We start from the raw sequence: 27,655 nt of genomic DNA on the forward strand, positions 1-27,655 counted from the left end.
ATTAATGAACCCATTCACTTACCTGTGTTCTTCCCCAAGCCACACACCTATCCATCTCAAGCAGCATGGCACACCCTTGATGTCCATAGGGCTCTTTCTTTTTACATTGATTGCACAAAATCTTGGAGACTAAGACCCAGACTCTTCCTATCCTTCGCTAAACATTTCAAAAGAGAAGTGGTCTCCTCTCAGAGAATTTCAAATTGGATTTCTGCATGTATCCACATGTTACATCATCCATAACAAAGAGCCACCAGACACCATCACTGCCCATTCAACTAGGACCATAGCCTCTACAACCACCTCTCAAAAATGTACCGTTCCAAGACATTTGTAAAGCAGCTGTCTGCTCATCAGACCACACATTTGCAAAGCATTACGCTCTCGCATCATTCACTGCTTCATCTATGGCTATCAGTCAGGCGGTGCTATTCTCAGTGACACTGGCAGGCCTCCAAACTCACCTCCATGATTCAACCACTGCTTTATAGTCACCCAGAGTGGAGCACCCATGGGGACACTACTCAAAGAAGAAGAGATAGTTACCTTGTGCAGTAACGGTGGTTCATTGAGATGTTTGTCCCCATGGGTGCTCCACTACCTTCCCTCCTTCCCCTGTTTTGGAGCCCCATGCTCTACTAGCAAGGGTAGAGAAGGAACAGAGGGATCCGCGCTGCCCCATGCCACGCATGTGCCTAACGGACACCAACAGCACAAGGAAGCGCAAGGGCACGTGCATGGCACGGCGGACACTGCTAGAAAAATCTCTGGTCACCAGTGCGAAGATGTACCAGCACCCAGAGTGGAACACCCACGGAGACACTCATCTCAAAGAACCACTATTACTGCACTATGTAACTCTCTCTTCCCTTGCCAGTTTTTGAACACCACTTGTCCCAAATACCATGTTCCATGCCTAGGAAGGGCAAAGGAGGGAAGTGATGGCACATGAGGAAACCATTCCTCTGATAATTTCAGCCACTAGAGAGTTCCTCTATAAAGGGGGAATTCTTCATTGGCTTTCTCCAAACTTTAAGCCTGTTTTTTTGCTACATAACTTAGTACCATACAAGCAGTGCAAAGTTAACTGAAGATTCTGCTCCTTTTCCCTTCATTTTTTTTATAAATGTGCATAAATATGATGTTTGTTGGTTCTGTATTCCTTGTCTAAGCCTCTTGGTAAATAAATGAAAGACTGACTCTTTAAAAAGAAAATTTTTTGTAATTTGTCTTAAATCTCTTTGATATAAATCGGTTTTTGCTATTACCGTGTGAAAAGTCTGCTTAAGGGAAACTAATTTTGGGTTTTGGATTTGCAAGTTTATAATGGTTCTCATATTCCTTCATCAAGATATTTCAAATGCTTTATATGTACATGTAAAAATGTATATGTGCATATATAAAATATTAAGATACAATAAAAGCGTTCAGTTCAGAACATTTGTTTTCAAGAAATGCTAATATGTCAAAAATTATAAAAACACAGTAAAAAGAAAATTATTAGATTATCTGTTTTAATTTATAGACTATATAAATGGAGGAGAACTTTTTACTCACCTTTCTCAGAGAGAGAGATTTACAGAAAATGAGGTACAGATATACATTGGAGAAATTGTACTAGCTCTTGAACACCTGCACAAGGTAAGGCACTTTCTTTCATCAATGCTTTCTTGTGAACTCCCTCTTCATGATTAAAAAAGAATTAATTTTTTATGTAAAAGATAAAGCATGATTCTATCTACCAATTTTAAATATTAATTAATTAATTGATTATAAATACTTCTCCCTTTATTAGGTATTCAGCTGTAATATCTGTGCATGGATTAAGGTGACAATTTACTCTCTGCTTCTGAAACCAGCATTTATTTTTCCAACTGATTGTTGGTTTCTGAATATCTCCATTTCCAATAGTATCTTCTTTTCACACATGCAATGCTATTGTGACTCATTTTCTTTCTGTATAAAGAGCAGAGATATCTATAGTCATCTGATGTCTGCTTTTATAACCGTGTCCTTTCATTAAAATTATAGGTTAACATTTTCAAATCTCAGGCCTAAAATTAGCCATCTAAATTCCTATAGGTATCTAAGAGGCATAATTTACAGAGATGTTGTATTGACTTCACTCAGGTTTGTGAGTCATAGAGTTTAGATTGTTTAGTTTGACCTTATTTATATCACAGGGCACTTAACACTATCCAGGACCTACACAGTAAACCCAACAACTGAAATTAGTCTTCTGTGGTCTACATACTTTGGTCTAGACTATTATATTGCACAGGAAGAGAAAAAAAATTGAACAAGGTGCACCAGTGCTTGAGGACTCCAGAATGACTGGGAAACAATTTAAGTGAGATATACCCAGTTCATCCTGGCAAGTAATGCACCCATGCACTGAGGAGGAATATGAAAAAACCCTCAAGGTCACTGCCTTGATCGGGAGGAAAAGTCCTTCTCAACCCCACATGTGGCAATCAGTGATACCTGAATATATGAAGAAGAATCAGCTAGCAAAATGCCTGAAAGAGAATGTTCAGTACCCTCACAGAGCCCTTTCCTACTCCCATCTAATGTCCAGTTTCTAGCTGTGACCATCTTGATATCTCAGAAGAAGGAGATTAAAAACAACAACAATGATCGAAAACCAGAATACATTGTGCGGTAGAGGAATCCCTTCCTGAGCTCTGCATATGTCCGGCTGACACCCCTAAGCCTAAGCTTTTAAAACATATGACACAAACCAGAAGTAAGCCCCAGGGCTGCTGAGACCTGTCACCTACAATCATAAGATAACCCTTCATACAATAACACTCATAAATTTGTCTAGTTATCTTAAAGTTAATTACATTGTTTAGCCCACAACTCCTATTAGGGGGCTGTTGCTGAACCTCACCTCTCTGATGGTTAGAAACCTTCTTAATTTCTCATCCAGAATTTATTCATGACCAGTTTATATCCATTTGTTGTTCTTTGAGAGATGTCCCCAGAGGTGCTCCACATCAGGTCGGTGTGCCGCTGCAGTGCCAAGAATCGGAGTCTTCAGCATCCCTGGGGCTGTGCATGCACACGCCTATAGTCACACACTCCTACGGTGCAGGCATCACATATGCATAAGACACCCCCTCCCCCAGTTCCTTCTCTGCTACACACAGGTAGCTTGGCGGTGTTCCTTAGCTCATTTCACATGATTAGATAAGTAACCTTTTTCAACCCTGTATGTTATTTGTTAGTTAGTTCATAGTTAGTTTAGAGTTAGGAGTTGGTGGTTCATCTTTTTTCTAAAAAATTTCTTTTCCCTCGAGTTTTCTCTTATTAATTAGTTGACTGTTAGTTAGTATTATGCTTGGTTCACTGGGATTTAAGCCTTGTTTCTCCTGCAACGACCCCATTCCGGTGCCTGATGGACACACACAAAGTGTCTGCTGCCTTGGGGAGTCTCGTGTTGCAGAAATGCCCCCACTGTGTAAAATTAAAATCTAGAACTCGCTGAGACAGAGACTTACAGCTGAAGCTCCTACTGTTTGAAAAATCTCTATGCCCTGCCTCAGACCCAGGGCAAAATTCTGAGTCCCAACATATGTAAAAGGACAAAAAGCCTGCAAAAAAGTGGACTTCTTTAACTCAGGACTCCATGCCACCCAAAAGGCGCTCACCAACTCCTGCAGTGCTGAAAACAGAAGCGCCTCCGCTCCTTATGGCAACGCCAATCCTGGTTCCCATTCCTCACAAGGACATCCTGCGCAACTCCAATACTATTACCTCACACCCTGGACCTCCTCTTTCTGCCGGAATCTCATCCCAGTCTGTACATGCTACACCTCAAAGCATGGCTCCTAGATGGTTCTCTGAGCCAGAACTAGAATGTTCACAGTAGGTACAAACATGTCTTACTGCACAGCAGAGCCCAGAGCACTCACAAGACACACTCTCAAAAATGGAAGAAATTTACCATGTAGTGTCTAGACCATCAGGTCATTCTGTTTACAGCTCCTTTACCCATTGTTCTTGATTACTTGCTGCACCTTAAACAATCAGGTCTTGCTACTACTTCTATCAAGGTTCATCTGGCCGCTATAACAACATTTCACCTCAGGATAGGTGACTCCTCAGTTTTTGCACATCTTCTCACTAAGAGATTCCTAAATCATTAACAAACACCTTACCCAGAGGTGGTTCTACCTGCAGAGTCTTGGGACGTGCACCTGGTCTTAAATGCATTTACACACCCTCCATTTGAACCAATGGCTGCAGGTTTGTTACTGCACTTACATATGAAAACAGCCTTTCTCATAGCCCTCACTTCAGTCAGACAGGTAGGAGAGATTGCAGCATTCATGGCAGATCCTCCATACACTACCTTTTTCAAGAACAAAGTGATGTTATACACCCACCCCAGATTCCTCCCTTAAATACAATCATCCTTCCATCTCAATCAAATGATAAACACCTCCACATTTTTCACCAAAATTCATGCTAACTCCTTTGAGTAAAAAATGCACACTCCAGACCTGTCTACAGTATTCTTTTTACCTACATTATACTAAGCACGTTAGATCTTTCCCAAGACCTAAACCCATTTCAACACCAACCATAAGCCATCCAAACCGCCCAAGTTGGCACTGGTGGCACTGCCATGAGTCATGGCACCAACAGTGTAGAGGAGAACAACGACTCTGGGTTCTACTCAGGCACCCTCTGCTCAGCATGCACCCACCATAGCAGCAGTGACCACTTTTCATCAGGAGATGCCACCAAGGTATGGTCACCCATGGATGCCCCACCCATGCCGTACCCAGGTCAGTGGCCTTAATGGTATCTTTGGTGATCTTATAGAAAACACCACGGTCTACATTCTAGCTCTCACAGAGCACTACTTCTTCAGTACAGCTTTCTAATCAGCTGGACATATTGGAAGTAACTGATGCGCAAGATCCTGAAGAATTAGCTCCAGGTAATTCACCAACCAACTCCTTGTCATCACTGGATGATGTGGTCATGGCCCCATCATGGACAGCGGATGACTTCTCCCTTTTTCAAGACCTCTTTAAGAGGGTGACAACAGAACTCGATTGCCATGGAGCTGGTGTTCAAGACCTGACATGAGTTGACGGACAGTCTACATGCGTCACCTTCCTCCAAGTCTGCTATTACGGACTCCGCAAACACCATATGGTGTTTCCATCTCCCCCCATGTGTAGGAGAGTTCACAGCAGGGTTCCCTCTATGCTGTGCACTTGTGTGGATGCACAGAAAAAATTTCCACCCTGCCCACCTCCTATGCCGATGCACAGCCATGAATGTAGTGGGTGTCAGAAAGCTTCTCTGGAAACCAGGGCCGGAGAATCTCCATGGTGGGCGGCAGGTGGTTGCTTCATTGGTTGGGCCGGAGGAGCCATGAGCTACATGGTGGGCAGCAGGTAGCTGCTCTAGCAGCTGGGGCCGGAGGAGCTATGTGGGGTGGTTGGCGCCTGCTCCGGCAGCTGCGGCCAGAGGAGCCATGAGCTGTGCGGTGGGCAGGAGGAAGCTGCTCCAGAGGCCAGGTCAGGAGGAGCCATGAGCTGCATGGTGGGCAGCGGAAGGCTGCTCTGGTGGCCAGGGTCAGAGGATCTTCGTGCTGGCTGCTCAGGTGGCTGCTCAGGTGGCTGGACCGGAGTACCTGCAAGCCACATGGTGGTGATAGGATGCTGCTATGGTGGCTGGGGCTGGAGGAGCTACAAGCTGCGTGGTGGGTGGCAGGAGGCTGCTCTAGCGGCTTCTCTGGCAGCTGGGGCGGGAGGAGCTGTGTGATGGGCAGCAGGTGGCAGCTCTGGGGGCTGGGACTAGAGGAGTCGCAAGCTGCATGGTGGGTGGCAGGAGGCTGCTCCAATGGTCAGGGCTGCTGCGTGGGAGCCTGGATGGGAGAGTGGCAAGGCAGGTACTGGGGTACAAAGTACAGTTCCCCCTACTAGGGTAAATACTGACTCTCTGGCCTAATTCCAAAGTACAGTTCCCTTTCTCTGGGTATGGACAGCCCTGCAGGCCTAGTTCATAGGTAAGCCTCCCAAAGAGCCTGGGAGCGGCGTTACTGTGGCGGTTTGGGGGGGTAGGGAGACCCAGGTCCTCCCATTCCACCGGCTCCTGGATCAGGATCCCTGTAGGCAGTGGAAGCTTCCACAGCCGGCTCAGCAAGGGGTTCCCACTGAAGCACACTGAACCCTCAGAAGCCAATCATCCAGCCTGGGCCACTTCCTACCATTCTCACTATGCAATGTGGACCTCAGGGTTTTGTTCAGCGAATTGGTGTCCCCTGGACGTCCTCGTTGGCTGGGGTGGTTGCTGAGGCTGAGGTTACTGCTGACGGGGCTGCTACTCCTGAAGCGAGGGTTACTGGGGCTGCTGCTCCTGAAGTGGCAGTCACTGCGGTTGCTGCCACCGGGGCTGCTGCTCCTGAAGCGGCTGTACATGCGGCTGTTGCTGCAGGGGCTGCTTTCGGGCTCTGTCCTGAGCTCCTTCCCCTCCAGCCGCCTGCCCAGACTGAGCTGAGGAGCTCTCTTATACTAGTGCAGCCAGAGCATGCCCAGTAAGCTACACGGGGTGTGGCTTCCCATGCCCTCCAGGCTGAGTTAACCCCTTCTTGAACAGTGCGGGGTAGATATACCCTGTCACAAGTTGCCACATAATTTTCATATCCCAATTCATCTCTCACAGAGACAGTTCCTGAGTTTTACACTGGGCATGCATCACTGCAAATAATGTGTTCTGCCCTTAAGCCTGTCCACAGCCCCTCACATATTCTCCAAGGTACTAGAGATTGTCATGGCATACTTTCACACTCTTGGGATAATCATATCCCCATGCCTCGACGACTGACTCCTCAAGGCTCACACCTACGATGAGGCAATATATACCACACGTACGACAATACAATGTTTCCAAAGTCTAGGCCTTCAGGTAAACTGGGCAAAATAATTATCACGGCCCACACATACCATACATTTCATTGGATCAAATTTGATCTCCACAGTAGCTTGGGCATCACTTCCGAGTGACAGATTCCACTCAATACAATCTCTGGTGTCCATGTTGTCGTACTTCCTGCATACCACAGCCCTGGAGTGCCTTGAGTTCCTCGACCACATGATAGTCTTCCCCTTCATGGTGACTGACGCTCGATTACACACATGGTGTCTCCAGTCATGGTTCACGACCGTCTTCAAACCTCACAGGCACTCTGTGAACATCAACCTCACTATACCACACATGATGGAAGAATCCCTTATTTGGTGAACCAAGTCAACCAACCTTCCCTCAGGGATCCCATTTACTCTTCAGACTCCTTCATGTATACTGACCATGAAGCATAACATTTGTCTTGAATATTAGTTGGCACAAACACCTATTTTTGCATGTTGTAGAGCTATTAAGTGCAAGAAAACAACCATTTGTTTTAAAGGTTTGCACATTTCCAAAACCATAATACCCAGAGCTTATGGTAAACTCAGGAGCTATCCTTACACATCCACCTCCTGGAACTTTGTGCTGTACATAATGCTCACCATCAATTTCTCCCTCTCCTCCACAGTCACCACATTCGGGTGCTCACAGACAACACCTGCCTTTTTATATAAAACAGGCAAGGCAGAGCCAGATCCCAGTCACTGTACCAATACGCTAAATTCTGGAATTTCTGCATGTGGCACAATATTCACATCTCCACAACATATTCTCCAAGGTACTAGAGGTTGTCTGGGAGATGGGTTGGAAATGGGGGGGACTACAGCCTATAATGGCAAGGAGAAAGGAGGGTCAGGGCACAACAGGGAGGCAAGATCAAATCAGTATCTTAGATGCCTATATACAAATGCGAGAAGTATGGGTAATAAGCAGGAAGAACTGGAATTGCTAACAAATAAATACAACTATGATATCATTGGTATTACAGAAACCTGGTGGGATGGGACACATGATTGGAATGTTGGTATGGAAGGGTACGGCTTGCTCAGGAAGGACAGACAGGGAAAAAAGGGAGGAGGGGTTTCCTTGTATATTAAAATGTACACACTTGGACTGAAGTGGAGATGAACGTAGGAGATAGCTGTGTAGAGAGTCTCTGGGTTAAGCTAAAAGGGGTAAAAAATGAGGGTGATATCATGCTAGGAGTCTACTACAGGCCACCTAGCCAGGTGGAAGAGGTGGATGAGGCCTTTTTTAAACAATTAACAAAACTATCCAAAGCCCAAGATTTGGTGGTGATGGGGGCCTTCAACTATCCAGACATATGTTGGGAAACTAACACAGCGGGGCACAGGCTCTCCAATAAGTTTCTGGACTGCATTGGAGACAACTTTCTGTTTCAGAAGGTTGAAAAAGCTACCAGAGGAGAAGCTGTTCTGGATTTGGTTTTAACAAATAGGGAGGAACTAGTTGAGAACTTGAAAGTGGAAGACAGCATAGGGGACAGTGATCACGAAATAATAGAGTTCATGATCTTAAGGAAAGGTAGAAGGGAGACCAGCACAATTGAGGTAATGGATTTCAGGAAGGCAGATTTTGATAAGCTCAGAGAACTTGTAGGTAAGGTCCCATGGGAAGCAAGACTGAAGGGAAAAACAACTGAGGAGAGTTGGAAGTATTTCAAAGGGACGTTGTTAAGGGCCCAAAAGCAAACAATTCCTCTGTGTAGGAAAGATAGAAAATATGGCAAATGACCAGCTTGGCTTAACAAGGAGATCTTGCACGATCTCAAAATAAGAAAGGAGTCATATAAAAAATGGAAACTAGGACAAATAACAAAGGATGAATATAGGCAAGCAACACGGGAATGCAGGGGCAAGATTAGAAAGGCAAAGGCACAAAATGAGATCAAACTAGCTACAGGCATAAAGGGAAACAAGAAGACCTTTTATAAGTACATTAAAAGCAAGAGGAAGACCAAGGACAGGGTAAGCCCACTGGTTAGTGAGGAGGGAGAAGCAGTAACAGGAAACTTGGAAATGGCAGAGATGCTCAATGACTTCTTTGTTTCGGTCTTCACCGAGAAGTCTGGAGGTGTGCCTAACGTAGTGAATACAAGCAGAGAGAGGGTAAGTTTAGAAGATAGGATAAACAAAGAACAAGTTAAAAATCACTTAGGAAAGTTAGATGTCAGCAAGTCACCAGGTCCTGATGAGATGCATCCCAGGATACTCAAGGATCTGATAGAGGAGGTATCTGAGCCTTTAGCTATGATCTTTGAAAAATCATGGAAGACAGGGGAGATTCCAGAAGACTGGAAAAGGGCAAATATTGTGCCCATCTATAAAAAGGGGAATAAGAACAACCCAGGAAACTACAGACCGGTCAGTTTAACGTCTGTCCCAGGGAAGATAATGGAGCAGGTAATTAAGGAAATTATATGCAAACACTTGGAAGGTAATAAAGTGATAGGGAATAGCCAGCATGGGTTTGTGAAGAACAAGTCATGCCAAACTAATCTGATAGCTTTCTTTGATAGGATAACGAGCCTTGTGGATAAGGGAGAAGCGGTGGATGTCATATACCTAGACTTTAGGAAGGCATTTGATACGGTCTCGCATGATATTCTTATTGATAAACTAGGCAAATATAACTTAGATAGGGCCACGATAAGGTGGGTGCATAATTGGCTGGATAACCGTAGTCAGAGAGTTGTTGTTAACAGTGCTAAATCCTGCTGGAAAGGGATAACAAGTGGAGTTCCGCAAGGGTCTGTTTTGGGACCCGTACTGTTCAATATCTTCATCAATGATGTAGATATTGGGATAGAGAGTACGCTTATTAAGTTTGCAGATGATACCAAACTGGGTGGGGTTGCAACTTCTTTGGAGGATAGGGACATAATTCAAAATGACCGTAGCAAGTTAGAGAAATGGTCAGAGGTAAACAGGATGAGGTTAAATAAAGAGAAATACAAAGCGTTCCACTTAGGAAGGAACAATCAGTTCCATACATACAAGATGGGAAGCGACTGTCTAGGAAGGAGCATGGCAGAAAGGGATCTAGGGGTCATAGTGGACCACAAGTTGAATATGAGTCAACAGTGTGATGCTGTTGCAAAAAAAGCCAATATGATTCTAGGTTGTATCAACAGGTGTGTTGTAAGCAAAACTCGTGATGTCATTCTGCCACTCTACTCTGCACTAGTTAGGCCTCAGCTGGAGTACTGTGTCCAGTTCTGGGCGCCACATTTCAAGAAAGATGTGGAGAAATTGGAAAGGGTACAGAGAAAAGCGACAAGAATGATTAAAGGTTTAGAGAACATGACCTATGAAGCCAGGCTTCATGAACTAGGCTTGTTTAGTTTGGAAAAAAGAAGATTAAGGGGGGACATGATAGCGGTTTTCAAATATCTAAAAGGGTGTCACAAGGAAAAAGGAGAAAATTTGTTCCTCTTGGTTTCTAAGGACAGAACAAGGAGTAATGGGCTTGAAGTGCAGCAGGGGAGGTTTAGATTGGACATTAGGAAAAAATTCTTAACTGTCAGGGTGGTCAAATATTGGAATAAATTGCCAAGGGAGGTGGTGGAATCTCCCTCTCTGGAGATATTTAAGAACAGGTTAGATAAACATCTGTCAGGGATGGTGTAGACGGAGCTTGGTCCTGCCTTGAGGGCGGGGGGCTGGACTCGATGACCTCTCGAGGTCCCTTCCAGTCCTATTCTATGATTCTATGATTCTATATCCCAGGCTTGCACAACATCACAGCAGATGCCCTGAGCAGACAATTTCCCCAATACCATGAATGGGTACTGAACAACTCTGTCCTGCACGCCTTCTTCAGAGGGGGACAACAAACCATTGATCTATTTGCAATGCCCCACAACTCCAACTGCATACAATTCTGTACCAGGGCAGGCATAGGCCAAAGATCACAGGGGGTCACTTTCTTCACTAACTGAACAGACACTCTGTGTTCCACCTTTCCCCCGATCTCTCTACTGTCCAAAGTCATTCATAAGATCAGAACAGACATGGCCAAAGTGATTCTAATAGTCCTCGCATCACCAAGGCAACCCGGGTACTCCTTACTATTCAGTATGTCAATCCATACACCAATCTTCTCTCCTCTCCAAGATGACTTGATCAGTTTGGGTCAAGGAAAACAAACTTATCCTAAGCTACCCAAATTTTATCTCACAACATGGCTATTCCATGACTCTCAGGGTATGTCTAAACTACATGGCTCCGTCGACGTTTGTTCGGCAAAGGGAAATGAAGCCGCGATTTAAATAATCGCGGCTTCATTTAAATTTAAATGGCTGCTGCGCTGAGCCAACAAACAGCTAATCAGCTGTTTGTTGGCTCAGCGAGCTAGTCTGGACGCTCCCGCGCCGACATGAAAGCCCTTTATCGACCTCCCTGGTAAACCTCATCTTACGAGGCATAACGGGGAGGTCGATAAAGGGCTTTCAGGTCGGCGCGGGAGCGTCCAGACTAGTGCGCTGAGCCGACAAACAGCTGATCAGCTGTTTGTCCGCTCAGCGTGGCAGCCATTTAAATTTAAATGAAGCCGCGATTATTTAAATTGCGGCTTCATTTCCCTTTGCCGATCAGCCTAATCTACATGGCTCCATCGATGGAGCCATGTAGTTTAGACACTCGCTCAGAGTCTGAGTTAGAGTACGTGGAGCAGATGTAGCAAGTTCTCATCCATAGCAGAAAACCTTCACCTTCTCTTTGTACTTCCACAAATGGAAATACTTTGCAGTGTGTTGAGATAGGCAGACCCATTGACAGCATCTCTTCTGTTCGTACTGGATTATATCCTTACACTCAAAAAAGTGTCTTTATCTCTTAACTCCATCAGAGTACGTTTTGCAGCTATCACCGCTTTTCACCATAAGATGGATGGCCTATCTGTCTTTGCTCATTCAACAACAAAATGTTTCCTAAAAGGACTTGAAATTCTTCATCAGGATATAAGACCACTCATTGTACCTTAGGACCTAAACCCAGGTCTGCGTGTTCTTACCAGGTCACCTTTTGAACCACTCGCATCTTGTTCATTGTTACACCTTTCTATGAAGGTTTCCTTTCTCACTGCCATCACCTCAGCCTGCCTTGTGGGAGACACAGCAGCACTCATGGCATTTCTGCCATTCGTTATATTTTTTAAAGACAAGTTCACTTTATGGACCCACCCAAAATACTTACCTAAGATTCCCTTTTCTTTTCCCATGAATTAACCTGCGCAACTTTCCCTATCTTTTCCAAAACCACATGCTAATGCATTTGAAGTTTCCATGTACTCCCTGGACATCAGATGAGCACTTGCTTTTTACCTAGACAGAATGAAAACCTTTAGGAAGACTTCTCAGTTATTTGTATCCGTGGCAGACTGCTCCAAGGGTACTTCACTCTCCAAACAAAGGATTTTCAAATAGGTTGCAGTCTGCATATGTTAATGCTATAAACTCAGGGGATGTCAATCTCCTTGCCACCTGACAGTACATCCCATGAGATCTGTTTCCACCTCAATAGCATATCTATACAATGTGCCCATAACGGAAATCTGCCACCTGGGCATCCCAGGATACATTTGCCAACCATTGTGCACTCACTTTTGGTCCCAGAACTGACACTTCTGTAGGCAAGGCAGTACTCTCCTCAGTGTTTCGACACACTCTGAAGCCCCTATCACCTTAAGAGGAAACTGCTCTTTAGTCACTAAGGCTATGTCTAGACTGCAGGCTTCTTTCGAAAGAGGCTCTTTCGAAAGCATCTTTCGAAAGAGCCTCTTTCAAAAGATCGCGTCTAGACTGCAGGCGGATCTTTCGAAAGAGAAATCCGCTTTTTCGAAAGAGAGCACCCAGCGAGTCTGGATGCTCTCTTTCGAAGACGGCCTCTTTACATTGAAGAACGCCTTCTTTCGAAAGAGGAACTTTCGAAAGAAGGTGTTCTTCCTCGTAAATTGAGGTTTACTGCCATCGAAAGAAAAGCCGCGTTCTTTCGAAATAATTTCGAAAGAACGCGGCTTGAGTCTGGACGCAGGGGAAGTTTTTTCGGGAAAAGGCTACTTTTCCCGAAAAAACCTCTGAGTCTGGACACGGCCTAAGCGTGGAGCACCCATCTCTAAAGGAAGAAGGGAAGGTTACTTACCAGTGTGGTAACTGGAGTTCTTTGAGATGGGTGCTCATCTCTGTGGGTGCTCCATGACCCACCTTCCCTCACCTGTGCTTTGGAGATGTGGTCCTCCAATGTAAAGGACTTGGGAGGCTTTGGCTGTGCATGTGTATGCGCAGCCCATACTAGAATGCTTCAAGATTTCTAATCTGGGCATCAGGATGGCACCACACATGGACCACCCACAGGGACACCCATGTTGAAGAACTCCAGTTACTGCATAGGTGAGTAACTTTTGCTTATGCTGTGACTGACCCTAATCCTTAAGTCTTTCTTCTTTGTCACTTCAAGCTGATGAGTAGCCAGCAGAACTTCTTATTAGATCCTAAGTACAGTGATCTTGTACTTTCTATTATTGAGTCTCATCCCATTTTTCCCACTCCCATTTTTCACAAGAATATCCAGATCCCCATGTATAATATTCCTATTTTTCTCCATATTGACAGTTCCTCCCAACTTGGCATCATCATCAGTTTTCATTAACACACTTGTACTTTTTGTGTTAAGGTTGTTAATATGAATAAGATTGATTTTAAGACTGATCTTTGAGGATTTCCACAAATAATTTCCTTTCAGTCTAATAGTTCATCTTTTAAGATACCCTGTTGCTTTCTCCCCTTTAGCCAATTCCTTATCCACCTTACAATTCTTGTACCGACCCCCATTTTCCCTAATTAAACTAATAATTTTCTATGAGATAGCATATTGAATGCTCTGTTGAAGTCTAAGTGTATTAGCTCCATTGTGTTTCCACTATCTAAAAAATTCAGTTATTTTTCTCAAAGTAGCATATCAGGTTAATTTGGCGTGATATGCTTTTGCTAAACATGCAATGCCTTATACTTCTTTTACTGTTTGTTTCCATTAATTTAATTATTTCCTTACAATTAATTTTAAAGCATAAGATACTATTAAGGTTAATTTGATAGGTGTGTAAGTGTCCAAATCACTTTTAAAAAATAGAGGTATGATGTTAAGTATTCTCCAGTCATATCCTCCTACATAGGCACATTTATGAAAAATCTTTGTTATTAGATTATTGATCTCACGTGCCAGTTCTTCCAGTGTTCTGGGATGGAAATTATCCAGTCCCTCCTATTTGAGCGCAGTAAGCTTTTCAAGGTTTTTTTTCCCCCATCTCAGATGTAGTAATTTCCATTTCTAGATCCTCATTTCCATCAGCCATACTGCCTCCATGAACGTGTTTCATACAGTCATTCTTATTAAAAACCATGGTAAAAAGTATTCATTGTGGGGACTCAGCCCTTCTAAAAGTCGAGTCACTTTCATTTAGATTCTAAATATAGATTTGTGAACCTGTGAATGAGCTCCTGGTTGGTAAGTTCTTTTTCTAAATTAATCAGCATGCTTAATTCCAGCAGTTAACTCCACCAGGTGTCTTTATTGCTGTTTTATGTTTCAAGTACATCGCAACATAGCCACATTTATGTGTAGCCTCTTTTCTTCTGTCTGGTTTAGCCTTTTGTATGGCTGGCTTTCTTTTCAGAGCTATCAAGCTGATGAGCTAATCATAAGGCTCCCTACAGTGGCAAGTGTTGTTTTCTACTCTTCTAAACTGAAACTACCTAAGTCCCTCCTACTCACACAGCTGATGGTAGTGTGAATTCATGCTCATTGGGGACATTGAGAAGTAATCTTGCATGATCTAAAAATCAAAAAGGAGTCATATAAAAAGTGGAAACTAGGTCAAATTATAAAGAACGAATATAAGCAAACAACACAGGTATGCAGGGGCAAGATTAGAAAGGCAAAGGCATGATACAGTTTCAATCTAGCTAGAGACATAAAGGGTAACAAGAAGACTTAGAAGAAAGAGGAAGGCCAAGGACAGGGTAGGCTCATTGCTCAATGAAAAGGAAGAAACAATAACAGGAAACTTGGAAATGACAGAGGTGCTTAATGGATTCTTTGTTTTGGTCTTCAACAAGAAGTTTGATGATGAAGGGATGCCTAACATAGTAAATGCTAGTGGAAATGGGGTAGATTTAGAAGATAAAATAAAAAAAGAACAAGTTAAAAATTACTTAGAAAAGGTAGATGTCTTCAAGTCACCAGGGTCCAATGAAATGCATCCTAGAACACTCAAGGAGATATCTGAGCCTTTAGCTTCCGTTTTTTAAAAATGATGGAAGTCGGGAAAGATTCTAGACGACTGGAAAAGGGCAAATATAGTTCCCATCTATAAAAAGGAAAATAAGAACAACCTGGAAAACTATAGACAAGTCAGTTTAACTTCTACGTGAGGAAAGATAATGAAGCAGGTAATTAAGGAATTCATCTGCAAACATCTGGAAGACGATAAAGTGATAGGTAACAGCCAGCATGGATTTGTAAAGAACAATCATGTTAAACCAATCTGATAACTATGATAGGATAACAAGTCTTGTGAATAAGGGAGAAGTGATGACGTGGCATACGTAAACTTTTGTAAGGCTTTTGACATAGTCTCACATGATCTTTTTAACAATAGACTAGGCAAATACAACTTAGATGGGGCTACTGTAAGGTGGGTGCTTAAATGGGTGGATAACCATTCTCAGAGAGTAGTTATTAATGGTTCACAATCATGTTGGAGGGGCATAACAAGTAGATTTCTACGGAGGTCTGTTTTGGTACTGGTTCTGTTCAATATCTTCACCAGCAATTTAGATGATGGCATAGAGAGTATTCTTATTAAATCTGCAGATGATACAACACTGGGAGTGGTTGCAAGTTCTTTGAATCTTAGGTTCATAATGATTGGGACAAACTGGAAAAATGGTCTGAGATAAATAGTGTGACGCTGTAGCAAAAAAAGGAAACATGATTCTGGGATCTATTAACAGGAGTGTTGTGAGCAAGACATGAGAAGTCATTCTTCTTCTTCGAGCGGTATCCCGTGAGTGCTCCAATGTAGGTGTCGGGCTTGTCCCGGCGCCGCAGTTCGGAGATCTTTTTAGCCGGGATACCTTTTTAGCTGGAGATCTTTTTAGCCGTAGTCTGCTGGACCACACATGTGCGAACGTGGCTCGTGCTTTTTCGCGCCTTTTATGTGCATGTGGTCCAGTGCCCACCAGTGGTTCCTGACCGTCCTCGGCCGTGGACGGAGTGAACGTGCTCTCCTCAAATCCTGTCAGGACAGAGAGAGAGTATTCCTTTATTATTTCTAGTTAATCTGTTTAATAGTTAGTTTTTTTTCTATAGTCGTAGTCAAAAAAATTTTTTTTCTGTATATAGTTAGTCGGTTAGTGTTTTTATTTACCTGTACAGAAATGCTGGGATCGCCCGGTTTCAAAAAATGCGCGACTTGCCAAGAGGCAATGCTGGCGTCTGATGGCCACTCTCTGTGCATATGATGCCTAGGAGAGGGCCACATACCGCAGAAATGTCCCCATTGTTCCAAGTTGACTGCACGAGCTAGGCGGGACAGGGACATGCAGTTGAAAATGCTCCTTTTTGATAAGGCTTTACAGCCTCAGGGCTCCGACGATTCACCTCCCCTGAAACCCTCGAAGCCCATAACCAAAAGGACAAAGAAGAGACCATCGCCCTCTCCTTTGCTACCCCCTTCACGGGCCAGCGTTGGGGATCAACCTGGTACCTCGGGGACGTCTCTTAGAGAGGGCTCCGAAAAACCGAAGCAAAGCCGCAGCAAGTCAGCGCCTAGTCCCTCTTTGTCCTCCTTGACTGCCTCAACCACGCCTCTGGTGCCTCAGTTGGCAATGCTGAAGCTGCCGTCTCCAACTCGCTCCCCGACAGTGGAGCAGCCTCAGGCTTCTAGGCGTTCTCCCGCATCGAGACGCCCTCAGCCTCTGAACCGCTCGCTGGTGCACAGGTGTTCTCCAGCACCGAGCCATTCTCCGGCACCGAGGCGCTCTCCCGTGCTGAGATGCTCGCTGGCACAGAGGCGCTCACCGTTACCACAGGGCTCTCCTGCATGGAGCTGTTCTTCCGCACCAAGGCATTCACCGGTGCTGGCACCGAGCCAATCAATGGCGCCGAGACGTTTGCCTACTCCAACACACTCACTGGTGCCATCTCCACTTTCAGTGATCGCGGTGCCACGACCACATGAAACAATCAGGCGTGACGAACGCCCTGCCTGTACCAGGTTTTCCATACCTGTTTCATCTTCTTCGGAGCATTTTCCTACTCACAGCCATCAAGGAGTTCGAAAACTGCCAACCCTTTCGCCCAGCCCGGAACCCGCACAATTCTCACCAGAGCCTCCATCACCCCACCCTCCATATTCCAGATGCTCGTCGCGGTACTCACATAGGAGCTATAGCCCTTCACCGTACCGACAACATTACTACCATGGGTGTCGCTCACCGAGTCACTTCAGCCATCCCAGGGGAAGGTTGAGATCCCCTAGATCACCAACTCGTTCTTCCTATTCTGGCCACCAGGGCTCTCGTGGCCGGGTGTATAATGCTTCACCTCATAGATCTCGGCGTTATCATCGGTCACCATCTTACTACAGTCACTCATATTCACATCAGTGATGTACAGTTTCGCCATCATCAACACACCATTCTCATTCCTCACCGGCACAAGAATGACCTTCATCACCGCCTCCATCAAGACTGCCGACACCTTCCGGCGTCCCTTCGTCCCTTACATCCCATTCTCAATACTAGCAATGACCTACAGTTGCACAGGAAGGGCCTCAGGGTTGTTCGCCCACTGATGAGGAGTCATCCTCCCCGAATGACGCAGTTTTTCAAGGCGATACCTCCCCTTCAGATGACTTACATCATTTTCAGGAACTCTTTAAAAGAGTAGCCGATAGTAAACGGGTACAGCAAGCAGAAGTCCAACAAAAACAGCACCATCTGCTGCATAATATTAAGCAAACGCATCAAACCAAGATCGCTTTGCCATTGGACGATGCTATTCTTGAAATAGCAGACGACTTGTGACTGAGTCCAGCTTCTGCTCCTCCTACTAATAAAAAGGCAGACAAAAAGTACTTCGTCCCCGCAAAGGGGATGGAGTTTCTCTTCACTCATCCACAACCGAACTCGCTGGTTGTGGATGCAGTGCAACAGAAGGTGAAGGCTTCCCAACATAAGCCCACAGCCGCTGACAAAGATAGCAAACGGTTAGACTTATTTGGCCGGAAGGTGTATTCTTCGGCAACTTTAGCCTTACGCATGGCAAATTATTCCGCACTACTTGTCAACTGTAGCTTTGATAATTATTCAAAGCTCGTACCACTCCTGGAGCATTTACCGGACACGAAACGAGACATCCTAAAAGCAGTAGTGCAGGAGGGTTATGCAGCATCTGGAACAGCACTTCATATAGCTCTAGATGCGGCCGACACTGCAGCCATATCACTGGCACCTCTATTGTTATGCACAGGACCTCTTGGTTGCAGCAATCATCCACCCCCAAAGACCTCCTGCCAAAACTTGAAGACCTTCCGTTCGACAAACAAAATCTTTTCTCTGAAAAAACGGATCAGCTACTTCATTCAGGGAGGGACTCTAGAACAACCCTTAAGACTCTTGGGATGTACACCCCGCCATATCGTCGGAAGAGATACACCCCCTAACAGAGACAGATGCTATTTACCCAACACATTCCCTTGAACACACAACAGGAGCAGCACAGATGTAAACAGCGTCAGCAGAGAAGGCGTCCACCACCAAAAATGTCCAGTCAGCATAACACCAAGCAACAAGTTTGACACTATGGTTGAAGGACTGAGAACTGTGCCTCTCCGCAATTCCTCCCGTGTCACAAATGCTCTTTTCCACCATTGTTTGAGGCCCTTTTTCCATCACTGGGCTTACATTACCACCAACAAATGGGTTCTCCAGACCATCGAGCTAGGGTACACCATCCCCTTCACATGGTTACCTCCTCCATCCCTGCCTGCCCTGTCCCTTTTCAGGGACCCATCTCACAAACCCCTGCTCAGGCAGGAGGTTACTTGTCTGCTTATGATCAGGGCATTAGAGACTAACCCAGACGAGTTTCACGGCAGAGGATTTTACTCCCGATACTTTCTAACAGAGAAAAAATCAGGGTTGGAGGCCAATATTAGACCTTCGGGGTCTCAATCGCTACCTACGGAAACAACGGTTTTGCATGGTCACCCTAGCTATGATTATACCAGCGCTTCATGGTGGAGACTGGTTCATGTCCCTCGATCTCCAAGATGCGTACTTCCATGTGGTCATCCATCTGTCCCACAGACGATTCTTACGCTTCCAAATCGGTGCAGACCATTTTCAATACAAGGCCCTACCCTTCGGCCTCTCATCGGCTCCCAGGGTCTTTTCCAAGACATTAGTTGCAGCGTTCCTTCGTCGCCTTGGGGTAATGATATTCCCCTATCTGGACGACTGCCTTATCAGAGCCCCTTCCTTGACAGAGGCACTCACCACTACAGATATCACAACTATGGTCTTGGATGCGTTGGGTCTGATTCTCAATGTTGCAAAGTCGTCTATGGTTCCTCATCTGTCTATATAATTCATCGGCGCCAGCTGGACTCTCTCAGAACGCATGCCTTCCTACCAATATCCAGGTTCCAGGCAATACAGGACTTGATCCAAATACTTCTCACGCAGTGTTTCATTTTCGCTGCCTCCAGCACTGGATAGCAACAATCTACCAAACATCCACGACGGTCACAGGACGGTATCGATTCCTTCCTACGTCAGGAAATCACTAACCTGGTGGACGACACCCGAGAACCTAATGTCAGGTATGCCCTTCCACCGCCCTCAGCCAACAATGCAGATCACTACCGATGCACCTCTTCTTGGATGGGGCACCCACCTGAACCGCGAGCAAGTACAAGGCTGATGGTCTCCCAAGGAGGCCTTAATGCATATCAATTGTCTAGATCTCAGAGCGCTTTTCAACGCCTGTCATCATTTCCTCTCTGTTATTCAGTACTGAGTCATATGAGTCCTCACTGACAATATGACCACGGTATACTACATAAACAGACAAGGGGGAGCTCGATCCCGATCACTCTGCGCCGAAGCGATACATTTATGGAACTGGTGCAATCGCCACAAAATCTCCCTCATCACCGAGTACTTGCCTGGCCAACAAAATTGTATGGGCGATGCGCTGAGCAGGCATTTCTCCCAGAATTTCAAATGGGAGCTACATTCCCAAGGATTTTCCACAATATTTCACTATTGGGGGTTTCCAGCAATAGACCTTTTTGCCACATATTGCAATGCAAAGTGCCCCCAATACTGCTCGAGAGCTGGGATCGGGCACAAATCCAGAGGGGATGCTTTCCTATATAGTTGGTCCCACCATCTCTTATATGCGTTCCCTCCCATGCCCTTGATTCCCAGGGTTCTGGGGAAAATACGCGCAGATGAGGCCACAGTAATTCTGATAGCACCCTACTGGCCATGACAAACATGGTTTCCTTACCTGCATCGTATGTCGGCTCGCCCTCCGTACCCTTTGTCCAAGCGTCATGACCTGCTCTCACAGAACCATCATTCCCTGCTTCACCTGCAGATTGACCACTTGGCACAGACGGCTTGGTACTTGGATGGTTCCAACAAACAGAGCTAGTGTGTACCAATTCTGTCCTTTTACATAGTAGAAAACAGGCATGTCCTTTTACATAGTAGAAAACAATCTACACATACTACCTACCTTCAAAAGTGGTTGCGATTCTTGTCTTGGTGTGCGCACATGGGTTTAAACCCGGATTCTGCACCTATCCAACGAATCCTAGATTGCCTCATGCACTTCAAGGACTCCGGCCTTACCTGTGCGTCCATTAAAGTGCACGTAGCTGCGATCACTGCTTTCCGCCATTCTGTGGATGGATACTCAGTTTTCTCACACCCTATGACAAAAAGGTTTGTGAAAGGCCTGGCTAATCTCTTTCCACATCACATTCGACCAGCAGATCCTGAGACCTAGAGCTAGTCCTCAACGCTCTGACAAACAAACCTTTCGAACCTGTGATCTTCACATTCTTTCTATGAAAGTTATCTTCTTGCTTGCAGTAACCTTAGCAAGGAGAGTCGTCGAACTAGCTGCTCAATCAGCCTCACCTCCCTATACAGTGTTTACTTCTCAAGGCGTCATATTACGCCCTCAACTGAGTTTCCTTCCGAAAGTTAACTCACAGTTCCATATTAACGGACCGATAGTTCTCCCCATTTTTTATCCCAAGCCACACTCTTCTGCGGAACAAGCACATTTGCACACACTCGATGTTAGACGAGCACTTGCTTTTTACATAGAAAGAACCAAACTACTGTGGAAATCGAACATGCTCCTAGTATCCATGACTGACGCTCTAGGAGACAATCGTTATCCTTACAACGCATCTCCTCAATCATCGTTGAATGCATAAAGAGAACTGGCGGGCGCCGGACTGTGCGCACACAAAAGGTGCGAAAAAGCAAGAGCCGCGTTAGCGCATATGCAGTCCGGTGGACTACGGCTAAAAAGATCTCCTAACTGCGGCTCCAGGACAAGCCCGACACCTACAGTGGAGCACCCATGGGACACGCATCTCGAAGAACCATTGTTACTGCACAGGGTGAGTCACTTCTTCTTCTGCTCTACTCTGCACTGATTAGGCCTCAGTGGGAGTATTGTGTCCAGTTCTGGGCACCTCATTTCAAGAAAGATGTGGAGAAATTGGAGAAGGTCCAGAGAAGAGAAACAAAAATGATTAAAGGTCTAGAAAACACAAGTGATGAGGGAAGGCTGAAAGAATTGGGCTTGTTAATTTGGAAAAGAAAAGACTGAGAGGGGACATGATAGCAGTTTTCAGGTATCTAAAAGGGTGTCATGGGGGGAGGGGGAAAGGTTGTTCTCCTTGGCTTTTGATGATAGGACAAGAAGCAATGGGCTTAAACTTCATCAAGGGAGGTTTAGGTAGGACATTAGGAAAAACTTCCTAGCTGTGAGAGTGGTTAAACATTGGAATAAATTGCCTAGGAAGGTTGTGGAATCTCCATCACTGGAGATATTTAAGAGCCTGTTAGACAGACATCTGTCAGGGATGATCTAGATGGTACTTGGTCCTGCCGTGAGGGCAGGGAATTGGACATGATGATCTCTCAAGGTCCCTTCAAGTTCTACTATTCTGTGATTCTATGAATAGTCATTTGAAAACAAGCTGTCTTTGTTAATGTAACTTGTACCTTTTGTTATGGCTCCTTCCCCACTCTGGCATGATAAATGTAGAAGTGGGGGCCAGCAAGTGTACCCCAAAGCCTTATCTACCAGGCTTTGGTATAAAACTTCCCCTAAAATCTAAAAAACCTAGATTTTGGGAATAAAACTTCCGCTGCCACCATCCAAATAGTAATAACGAGATTAGGGGAAAGATCATTTGGGAAATCTCACCCCTATTATAAAAATCAGGACACACAAGTAACCAATGCCAGGTTAATAAAAAGAAAAGAGAAGACTTTTATTATTACAACAATATTCCTGTTGCAAGCATAAGGATCAGATGGAAAGGTAACAAAATATACTCATGGAGGAATTACACCATGGGCTAGAACTTAGTTAAAAAGAAAAGCCAAACATCTCTTACGCAGTGCCAGATATCAGGTCCCATACCCAACCCTTAAAACAATAAAGCCTAACAAAACTACCTAAACCTTACCCTACTTACAGAAAGTGAAGCATTGTTTCTTGGAGTGAAGCATTGTTTCTCAGCTGCAGAGGACTCTCTCAGGGTATGTCTACACTACAACGTTAATTCGAACTAACTTAGTTCGAATTAGTTAATTCGAACTAAGCTAATTCGAACTAGCGGATCCAGACTAAAAAACTAGTTCGAATTAGCGTTTTGCTAATTTGAACTAGCATGTCCACATTAAGTGGACCCTGAACCGGGCTTAAGGATGGCCAGAAGCAGTGCCGGCAGGGCATCAGAGGAGGACTTAGAGCGTGGAGATGCTGTCTCAGGCTAGCCGAGGGCTGTGCTTAAAGGGTCCCGACCCCCACCCCGGACAGACAGTTCTCGGGTGCCCCGCTTGCAAAGCAGTCCTGGCTTGGAGTGCCCGGAGTACCCACACTGGGCACATCACAGCACTCGGCCATCAGCCTGGCTGCACTTGCCGCAGGCTGCCATCTGGGGAGAGGGGGCGATTGGGGGGCTGCAGGAGAGCTTCCACCTCCAGAAGCCCGCAGAGCCAGCGCAGTCCTCCCCATCGGGGGCTCGTACCCCAGTCCTCCCTCACCTCCTTCCACTTACCCTTCCCTAGCCCCCCTTCCTGATGTACAAAATAAAGATAATGTGTCTTCCAAAATGGAATCTGTCTTTATTGAACAAAACTGGGGGAGACTGGGAAAAGGAGGTGGGAGAGGGGAAGAGAGAGGCTGGGAGAGGGGAGGGCAACTAAAATGATCAGGGGTTGGGAACAGGTCCCATATGAAGAGAGGCTAAAGAGACTGGGACTTTTCAGCTTAGAAAAGAGGAGATGGAGGGGGGACAGGATAGAGGTATCTAAAAGCATGAGTGGTGTGGAGAGGGTGCATAAAGAAAAGTTCTTCATTAGTTCCCATAAAGAAGGACTAGAGGACACCAAAGGAAAGGAATGGGTAGCAGGCTTCAAACTAGTAACAGAAAGTTGTTCTTCACAAAGCAAAGAGTCAACCTGTGGAACTCCTTGCTGCAGGAGGCTGTGAAGGCTACAACTAGAACAGAGTTTAAAGGGAAGTGAGATCAAGTCATGGAGGTTGGGTCCATGGAGTGGTATTAGCCAGGGGGTAGGAGTGGTGTCCCTGCCCAAGGTTTGTGGAAGGCTGGAGAGGGATGGCACGAGACAAATGGCTTGGTCACTGTCTTCGGTCCATACCCTCCAGGGTCCCTAGGGTTGGCCGCTGTCGGAATACAGGCTACTGGGCTAGATGGACCTTTGGTCTGACCCAGTACGGCCATTGTAAGCTCAGGGCTCAGGGTCAGGGGTCTCAGTGGACCCCCTTGATTCTCTTGCACACCTGCTCCTGGGTGGCCAGGCTGGCAGCTCTCCTGCCCTAGACGGCCACTTTCCTGTGCCTAGTGTGGAGATCGTGGACGAGGTCCACGATGTCTGCACTAGCCCAGGCAGGTGCCCACCTTTTGCGGTCCTAGGCAAGCTCCTGGGAGCCGCCAGCCTGGTCCAGGGAAGAGGGGGAGGGTTGGGGGGCATCGGGTGGCTGGCTCGAGCTGTGCCAGGTGCAGGGTCTGCTGGTTGGGTGCTGGCAGGCTTGCACCTGGCATGGGCACCGTAGCCAGCCCGTGCCCCTTTAAGGGGTCCGGAGCCGGGAGGGGGGCAGTAGAGTTTCCCTGGTGTTGGCCAGAGTGGCCACCAGGGAAACCTGGGGAGGGCTAGCTTCCCACTAGTTCGAATTAAGGGGCTACACACCCCTTAATTCGAACTAGCTAGTTCGAACTAGGCTTAATCCTCGTAAAATGAGGTTTTCCTACTTTGAACTAAGCGCTCCACTAGTTCGAATTAAGTTCGAACTAGCGGCGCGCTAGTGTAGCGCCTATGAAAGTTAATTCGAACTAATGTCTGTTAGCTCGAATTAACTTTGTAGTGTAGACATACTCTGACAGGGGTAGGAAATTGGGTAATGGAATGGACATGAGCAACGCATCTTCAAGAACCATTACGAAAAGTGAATAACCATTTTTTCTTCTTCAAATGCTTGCTCATGTTGCTTCCATTGTAGATGACCCATAAGCAGAATTCTTGGAGGTGGGCTTGGAGTTCAGAGTTTTGCAATTGGAGCAGTACTCTGCCAAAGGCAGCATCATCTTGAGTTTGCTGGGTCAGAGCACAGCATGAAGTGAATGTGTGGATGGATGACCAGGTCGCAGCACTTGCATTGGCACTTGAGTGAAGAAGGCTGCAGAAGAAGTGGATGCAGGCTGTGATCCAGAATTAAAGTCTCTGGACTGACACTGGGCAATCTTTCACTTTGTTGGCGACAGCCATGAACGATTATGTAAACTTAAAGAACAGAATCTGGACTGGTTTGGAACCAGGAAACAACTTTGGAAAGAATAGCTGGGTATGGATACAGTTGGACCTTGTCCTTCTAGAAGATCATGTAAGGCAGCTCTGACTCAGACATCCAATAGGCTGAACTTATAATGACCAAGAAAGCATTCATCCAGGAAAGAAGCAGAAGGAAGGAGGACACCAAGGGCTTCCAGGGGGATTCCAAATCCTATTATGAACTAAACATAATTGTATGTTATAATTGCACTACAGGGTGGAATAGAGGTTTGGGTTCCATAACTGTGTATTTCCGTAGCTTAATGTATTTGGATTTCTCTTAATCAGTGGTCACCAACCAGTAGATCGGGATCTACCAGTAGATCTTGAAGCCTCTGACTAGTGATCCTGACTGGTTTGGTCAGGAAGCTATCAAACGCTGGCACTTCAGTTGCCCCTCCACTCACTATCATGCTGCTCCTGCCCTCTGCCTTGGAGCTGCCCCCTGGGAGCCTCCAGTTTCCTGTGTAGGTTGTAGGTGGGAGAAGAAGGAGGCACTTATGTCAGGGTGTCCCTCCTTCCCTCCACACAGGGAGAAGAGGAGGGAGGGAGCTTGGCAATGCAAGTGTGTGTGTGTGTGTGTGTCATTCTCACAAACACATACTGTCCTTTTCTCATCCACTCCTGCAGCTTCCATTGATCAATAACAGGGAACCATGCCCAGTAGAAACTCTGGGCTCAGTATCTGTAGATGAGGGGCAACACATGACGTCATGAAGCCTTAGCTGTACATACCAGCTGCTTTCAAAGGAGTGGTGTAGGGCCAGGGCAGGAGTAAGCTTGCCTCAACCCCACTGCTCCATCTCCCAGCCCTGAACCTCCTCCTATTCCCAACCCTCCTGCCCCAGAAGTTAGTCCCCCTGAACCAAAACTCCTTCCCAGAGCTTGCACCCTGAAACCCCTTCTGGACCCCAATCTCCTGCCTTGGGCTATGCCCAGAGCCCCTCCCACGCTCAAACTCCCTGGCCCAAGACCAGAGCTTGCTCCTCAACCCCTGTTGCCTGGGAAGGAGTTTAGTAAAATTTGGATGGGTAAGGCTCTCCAATCTGATCAGAAAAAGATCTCAGTTTGGGTGACTGATGACTTTTTGGACGCTGTCCCTATACCACATAGAAAGGGTGGGAAGCTGCATCGAAACTGTGGTCTAAAAGTCTCCATCTGCTTGCAATTGCACAAAGATATGGAAATGTTCATAACTGTCATGTTAGCAGATTTATGCCATAAATTCTGGGTAAGGTTAAAAAAAAAACTTGCACCGACCGCAAACTCTTGCTTCACCCCTTTATGGAAAATTACAGACACAGGGCATATAGTACCCCACTTATCACTTATTGCCATCAGTCATCTTACAGAACCTGAATTCTGTAGGCCCCTTGCGTTACCAGCATATTTAAAATCTATATAAAGGAAAATAAGAATATCCTAAAAAACCCCTATTATTTAACTCAAATGAATATCATTTTAGTAGGCTGAAATAAAGCAAATAACTGTTCATAGTGCTGCAGTGCAGGCCCATCGATAGGGAAGACAAGGGGGCAGTTGCCCAAGCACAGAGCGATTCAAAAGGGTCCACAGCAGGGAAGCCAGAACCACACACCCTTTAAATTGCTGCTGGAGCACTGTGTGGCATGCTTTGAGTCCTGCCTACCTCCAGCCCTGCCTCTTCTGCCCTGAGTGGCAGCTGTCTGGCCACTCCCAAGTGGGCTACACCCCCTATTCCAGCCTGGTGAAAGTGAGTGATGATGGGGAAGGTGAGGAATGGAGTGAACAGAGTGAGGCCTCAGAGAAGCGGTGGAGCAGGGGCCGATCCTCAGAGAAGGGGTAGGAAGGAAGCAGGGCACAGTTATCTGGGTTTGAGGTAGATCTTATGTTGGACTTAAATTGAAAAAGCGATCTTGTGGTTAAAAAGGTTGGAGATCACTGATCTAAATAGTGCTTGGTCTTGCTGTTAGGACCTCTTGAGGTCCCTTCCAGTTCTAGTGTTCTATGATTCTCTTGTATTTAACTTTACCTCTGAATTTTACTGGATTTATGGTGATTATTTTTTGAATAATTACATTATTATAACATGTTTTATCCTTAAATTAATGATAAATTTAGTGAAGATTGAGAGAAGTTTACGTGGTTTTGTATCTTGGATTTTCAGTCATTTTTGCTAGATCCAGATTTGGAAACATTCTTTATAATGTTAATATTTCCAGAACAATGTTATATTACTGTTTTTATGTTTATTCACAGCTGGGGATTATATATCGAGACATCAAACTTGAGAATATTCTACTTGATTTTAATGGCCATGTTGTGCTGACAGACTTTGGTCTGAGTAAGGAGTTTCTTACAGATGAAGTGAGTATTGAAATATTCAGTGATTGTGGACATAATCAGAAAGTACATGGTTTTGTGCTTTGTCTTCCTGAGAACTGACATACATTTGAGGGCAGAATTTGCCTCCTACAATTTCTATACAGTGGTTATCTCCTTTTCTGCATCAACAAACAAATACTGCGTGTCTTCATTTTTAAGCTC

At 45.5% G+C, this 27,655-nt stretch overlaps 1 protein-coding gene across 2 annotated transcripts in view; it reads left to right on the plus strand.

Moving 5' to 3' along the window:
- The window catches only part of RPS6KA5 (ribosomal protein S6 kinase A5), a 205,041-nt gene that overhangs the window by 77,720 nt on the left and 99,666 nt on the right, over positions 1-27,655 (plus strand). For both annotated transcript variants that reach the window (XM_075926718.1, XM_075926719.1), the window contains 2 exons: positions 1,526-1,641; positions 27,368-27,475. In XM_075926718.1, the coding sequence (XP_075782833.1) occupies positions 1,526-1,641; positions 27,368-27,475 (224 nt within the window). The remainder of the gene's footprint in view (positions 1-1,525; positions 1,642-27,367; positions 27,476-27,655) is intronic.

This window comes from Pelodiscus sinensis, chromosome 4 (assembly GCF_049634645.1).
Source record: "Pelodiscus sinensis isolate JC-2024 chromosome 4, ASM4963464v1, whole genome shotgun sequence".
Lineage (NCBI taxonomy): Eukaryota > Metazoa > Chordata > Testudines > Trionychidae > Pelodiscus > Pelodiscus sinensis.